The sequence below is a fragment of the Siphateles boraxobius genome, unplaced genomic scaffold, assembly GCF_051911475.1.
Source record: "Siphateles boraxobius isolate OS27281-9 unplaced genomic scaffold, OSU_SipBor_1 41, whole genome shotgun sequence".
Lineage (NCBI taxonomy): Eukaryota > Metazoa > Chordata > Actinopteri > Cypriniformes > Leuciscidae > Siphateles > Siphateles boraxobius.
The window spans coordinates 37,551,613-37,557,612 of NW_027509042.1; the positions used below are offsets into that span (position 1 = coordinate 37,551,613).

The 6,000-nt window shown below is 35.5% G+C and overlaps 1 protein-coding gene across 1 annotated transcript; it reads right to left on the minus strand.

The window, feature by feature from the left end:
- Window positions 1–1,126: 1,126 nt before the first annotated feature.
- Window positions 1,127–5,260, minus strand: cunh21orf58 (chromosome unknown C21orf58 homolog). Its single transcript, XM_077199989.1, has 7 exons — window positions 5,086–5,260; window positions 4,892–4,949; window positions 3,293–3,366; window positions 2,756–2,938; window positions 2,414–2,525; window positions 1,461–1,597; window positions 1,127–1,361 (listed from the first exon to the last, which is right to left on the minus strand). The coding sequence occupies exons 1-7, from the start codon at window positions 5,137–5,139 to the stop codon at window positions 1,173–1,175; spliced, it is 807 nt and encodes a 268-aa protein (XP_077056104.1). The 5' UTR covers window positions 5,140–5,260; the 3' UTR covers window positions 1,127–1,172.
- Between the last annotated feature and the right edge of the window lie 740 nt (window positions 5,261–6,000).

The following is a 6,000-nucleotide window of genomic DNA, read 5'->3' on the forward strand; positions in this document are numbered from 1 at the left end:
CCTTTATCAGCTGTATAAAATAACTTCACAACTTTTACTTGCACTGATATACAGTAGCGAGACCTTTTCTTTTAGTTGTCCTCTTTCATAGACAGCTGTTTTCTTCTTGCTGTGTAAATTTGTTTAAATTCTTACTATTTTAATACTTTTATTTAATAAGTGAATTACGCTGCTTCACTCGCGAGAAATTAATTTCAGTTTCACTCTTTCTAAACATGTGATTGGCTGTCCGCTACTGATGTCACACCTAAACTCCTAAACTCAGGATCAAAGCCTGAGTTGACAGAGAAAGTTGATGATCAGCATCATGGTACCAACAAAGCCTGGTTGGATTGGTTTGGTTTAGTCAACTCTGAACTAATTCTGTAACACTGAGTTTGTTCAACTACCATCATGGTACAGGCCCCTGGAGTTCACTGCATCCCATTCTTCAAGACAAAACAAGTTAACATGAGTAGCTTTAGGCCTATTCACAACAACTGACAAGTGAATGTTTCAAACCAAAAGTACCACAAAACACCCATAGCTAACGATGAGGCTAATTTTAAAATTGTGTAGTGATTTTTATGTTTCTGGCCAAAACATTTGTACTGTACACTCAGAATGTGAAACATCTCACTGCAAGACCCCATATATGTATGAAAAACATATGTAAACAACACCAGGTTTTGTAAATGATAAAGTTGAGCTAAGGTCCTGCAGGGGCTAGTTGCATAAGCATAGTCACTATTTGTTAAGACTGAGTCTTAAGAACTAGTCTGACCAACTAGCAGTTAGCCAAGGAGAAATCAAGTCTTCTTTTTCTGATTCAAATTAGACCGATATGGTTTTATGTAACTGATTTTACTATATGACCAGTCTTAAAGAAAAAAATTAGATGACATACTTAAAAGACTATCATCCAGGTGGATGCTGCACACTGGTGGTGGTTGAGGAGATTCTCCCTTCAATTTGAAGCGCTTTGAGTAACTAGAAAAGCGCTATATAAATGTAATGAATTATTATTATTATTAGTCTAAGCAGTTAATGAAACCGGCCAACCAGCTTATAAAGTATAGAGACAAAACTTACAAGCAACTGTTCCCAAAGAATTTCTGAAATAATTTTTTTTTTTTTTAAATAAAAAAAATGTATTTTATTATTATTTATTGATATTGTTACACTGATGACTCTTATGTGTTTAAAGGAGGCAGAGTTACAGGACCAATCACATGCTGCATTGTTGGCTGATAAGTCCCCCCTTGTCCTGTTGACATCATAGAGGGCCAAACAGAGTAGCCAATTGGAGGGAGAGGTGATCCATGGGAGCCGTAGTGATGATGATGATGGACAGCCCCTCCTCTCACTGTTGAATGAAGTTCCTGAAGAACATCAAATTAGCATTGTAACTTAATACTACATTATGAAATAAACACATATCAACTTTATGTATATTGAACACAACATTCCCTGATGGTTACCTGCCCTGAATATGAGGCTGTGTGATGTGTGTTTCCTCCAGGGGACAAGGCCATTGGTGGAAGAGCCTTCAGCATCATATTGTGCATGATGATCTGGTGCATCTGTGCATTCTGCATTAGCATCAACTCCACCATTTCTGTTGTCATGAGAATAATGAAGTGAAGAACTCTTGGCCTATAGCTTAAATCTTGAACTGTTGTTTAAATTCCAAATGATTTCTTTAGTTCTTATACAGACTATTGATGTTTCAGGCATGCAACTTGAAAACTACTGTTCAAAAGTTTGGGTTCAGTAAAAAATGTTAAGCTTTTCTGTTCACCAAGACTGCATTTATTTGATCACAAGTCAAAAGCAGCAATTTTGTGAAATATTATTACAATTTCAAATAACTGTTTTCGAATATATTGTCTTTTTTTTCATAATGGCAAACTCATTTTCTGCGGAAATTACTCCAGTTTTCAGTCACATGAAATCATTCAGAAATCATTGTGATATGCGGTTTTTGTGCAAGAAACATTTCTTATTATTAGTTGAAAATGTTTGTGCTGCCTAATGACGTACTGAAAGTATGGAAGAGCTTTCTTCAGGGTTCTTGCATGAACAGAAAGTTTGAAGAAAAGGGAATTTTTATTTATTCTGACCCCAAGATTTTGTATTTGTTAAAGAATAATCTGAAGCACAATATATATTCTCTCTTATAAGTTGCTTTTTGTTGGGAAGTACCTGTAAGCAAGTTTAAATGTCCTGCAGTCACTATTACTTACTTTACTTATTATTACTTATTTACTTTTTGGCTTAGTACATTTACATTTATTAATTTAGCAGACGCTTTTATCCAAAGCGACTTACAAATAAGTATACAATAACTTTTGTTATAGTATACAATGCTACAAGGTTTAGTATAAAATAACTGTTGTTTTTTTCTGTATTTGATGTATCTATCTGTATATACCTTCTTTAATACTTCCTGATCTGTAAGGAAAGGTTTGTGGGGGAGGGATTTGTGCTATGAGAGGCTGTTGCTGTGGTAACTGCTGAATAATGGTGGCTGGCTGTTGAGGAACCTTGTGGAAGGAGAAATATAAGTTATTAGAGGAGGGCCAGCAATATATCTTTTTTATAGACACATATACACAAATAGTTTATATGTACTTGTATATTTTAGAACAGCTTTAAAGGTATTTAAATGAACTGGAATAGTAGGCCTAAATGAAGATATTCGGTGCAGGATCGGGCCAGTATTAGGTGCATGAAAGAGAATATAACAGCTGAAGGATAAGAAAACTTTACATACAGTGTGTTGAATGATTCGAGGGGGCTGAGGAACTAGAGGAGGGAGGGGAGCAGGTGGTGCACTTTGGTGGACATGGATTGGGGGCACAGGCTGGAGTGGCCCAAGAAGAGGTTCATAATGATATTGCCTATGAGATCCACCCCATGTGTGTGGCCTTCCCAGATCCTCCATCATATGCTGTTCCTGTTACATACGCATAAACATACCCAAATGCACATTTATATTTGTGATTTAAGTGATAAAAAGTTTCTATTTACATGACACTTTGTTCAAGATGAGAGGCTGTTTACTGCAGAGCCAATGTGTGGAGATTTACTTTCAGCTCCCCATCTCTGGAGGTAAAGGGTGGAGCTTGAAGGTCCAGCCACACCCATCCCTAAGCTTACCCTATCCCCAAATCTAAATTAGGTTAAGCTCCACCCATTAGGTCCACACTACTTCAAGATTGTCTTTGTTTTAATCATCTTGATAGCAACAGAAACTTTTTCTATAGTGCGAAGAAGAATAATTTTAGTTAATTTCTGTGAAACACTATACCCTCAGTCTCTGTAGGAGGTTTCTCTTCCGTCTCAGAGCGCTGTGTAATGCATCTGCCTGACCATCATAACTTCCTGCGACATCAAAAAACAAGAAATTATTCATATATTGTATTCTGTATTTCCAACATCCTCATCTGCTTTAGTTTTTATTCCTTGATAGGTTTTAAGCTTAGACTTATGCTTAAACCAATGAGATAATAACTACAAAACAGGTATTCTGTCTAGAATAGGGCTGGGCGATATGGCCAAAAATATTATGATCTTTTTTTCCATATCATACGATAGGCTATCTATATTTATCACTATTAAAGGTGCTCTAAGCGACGTCTTGTTGACGTTTAAAGTATTGTCAAACAAAACGGAGCACTAACCACCCAAATCCTTCATGTCGGATATTGGCTGTAACAGTTTGTTATGTTTCGTGTTGCGGGTTAGCCAAGTTTGTTTTTGTTGCCATTTGTCTGCAGAGACTGCGTTTTTTTTTACAGTGTGTTCAGGGGACAGATAGCTAGCGGATAGTGAGTTGATGTTTGCTGTATGTGACAAAAAAATGTTGGCCTAAAAAACACGTGACATCGCTTAGAGCACCTTTAATGGGGAAGGAAATGCTTTCCACATATTTGTTAGACCTTGAGAATGAATGTAAACATGTAAACGTGTTCACAATTAAACTCAGAGTAGCTACCTTTTAATTTAAGGCCTCATGAATTTAATTTGATCTTTCCCTAAATTCTGTATATTCTATTAAACGTTTGGGGGGGATTGTGTCGGATTCAGTACAAATTGATAAAGCTAAACTTTAACAATTTAATCAAGCTTTGAAAATTTTATCAAATGAAAATATAACAATTAATTTACAACAACACATTACATTTTATTTTTGTCAAATAAGATGCAGCACAACAGAACAGTAAAAATTTAAAACATGAACGAAAAATATCTTGGGTGTAAGATATTTCTTAGAAATAATGATATTATTACACCGTACAGTAGTGATATATGTCTGTCATAATTATTTTAAGTTAAACAGAACTTTTATTTTGACGGTTTGTCGTGAAGATATTTCATTACTATCACGTCAGTTTTAGTTGCAGTTGCAGTGTGTATTTGTCGGTTGTTTTTCTCAAATGAGGCAGTGAAGAGCTTGCGAAGTGACTGCTGTGGAGATGACGTTGATATGTTTATGTCCTCATATTGAAAGTATACGGCAGACGATGATATACCGTGAGCGTCGCATGTGTGTGAGTTTGTGTGACGAAACCCCGCCGTTCACACAATGACACGCAGAAATCACTAACTGGTAGTTGTCGCGAGTGTTTCTGCTGTGTGAAAGGCTGTTAGATTAATCCATACCGAGTAAAAATGTCCCGAGCTTGTCATCGTTATAGCCGCAACGTTAAATTTGATTGCGATCTCGATATGATATCGTTACTATATCGCCCAGCCCGACTGGTAACTTTTTTTTTCAGGTCATTAGTAAGCACATATAATTTCAATCATGAAATATAGTACCCAAATTATTCAGAAAAATTCTAAAAACACAATAATGCAGTAACCTGGCACAAAAAATCACTCTTATCTGTGTAACTTAAATTACTTGTGGAAAGGGCTGAACCCTCTCGTTCCATGTTGTCATTTCTCTCATTCTCCAGTCTCTAAACAAACAGATGATGTAACAATTAAGCATCATAGGCAATTTTAGCCTCTTGATAGAAAGTTGTCAACAATAAAGAAAGAAAACCATGTCAGTATGTATAACAGATACGTATTTATCATATCAAATCAACTTACCTTTTCCAACATTTTCAATCTCAACCTTGTTATTTGGTCAACCAAATGTGCCATTTTAGATAAGTTTATTTAGTTATTGTCCATGCTTGCTGTAGAAAGATCCGTTGTCAAAAACATTTCTGCTCTTTGCCAACCCTCACGTTGCTAAGTTACAGACGGAGGCTCTTGTCTTGTTTACGCTGTGGTAGACCAAAGAGCATAGAAGTACCAAGAGGCGAAATTCAATAGTTTCTAAGTTTTCTTCTATACTCTTTGCTTAGACTGCTCTAAATTAAATAAATAAGTAAATGTAACATATTACAATTGTAAACAAACTATTTCAATGTGCACTTATATGGAGCTAGAAATGTGTCTTTATTACATGCGAGAAAATAAATAATCTGAGAGAAGAAAAAAAAAGTTTGAGAGAAAAAGTTATCACACTGATAGCAAAAAAGCATTTCATGAGAGAAAAAAGAATATTTGAGAAAAAAGTTTTCATACCAATAGCAAAAAATAATATTTGAGACTAAAAAAGTTTTGAGAGAAAGTATTTTCTCATAGAACATAAAAAAATATAAATTTGAAATTTTTAAAATTATTTCTGAGAAAAAAAAATCTCTCTCAAAATACTTTGAAAAAAATCTCGAATATATATTTTTTGCTATCAGTGTGAAAACATTTTCTCTAAAAATAAAAAGTGTTTCTCTCAAAACGCTTTTCTTTGCTCTCGATGCAATTTTTTGCTCTCGTGTCAGGATTTTGCTTTAGCTGTGAAAATTGTGTCATGGGCGGGGCCACGTTCTTTTTTTTCCTATTGGAACGTTCCTATTGGCCAGTCGGGTGAGCATCGTCTTGTCTTAGGAGTCGAACTGAATCATTACACCATTGTTCGCGTTCGGTTCACCTAGATAGATGCCGTCTCTGCAGATGATG

Excerpts from the sequence above, each read along its gene's own strand:
- cunh21orf58 (XM_077199989.1), bottom strand. The coding sequence starts at position 5,139 with ATGGCACATTTGGTTGACCAAATAACAAGGTTGAGATTGAAAATGTTG. Across the intron at positions 1,598-2,413 it reads ATCAGGAAGTATTAAAGAAG|AAATGGTGGAGTTGATGCTA; the intron begins GTATATACAGAT and ends TCATGACAACAG. Across the intron at positions 1,362-1,460 it reads CAGCCTCATATTCAGGGCAG|GAACTTCATTCAACAGTGAG; the intron begins GTAACCATCAGG and ends GATGTTCTTCAG.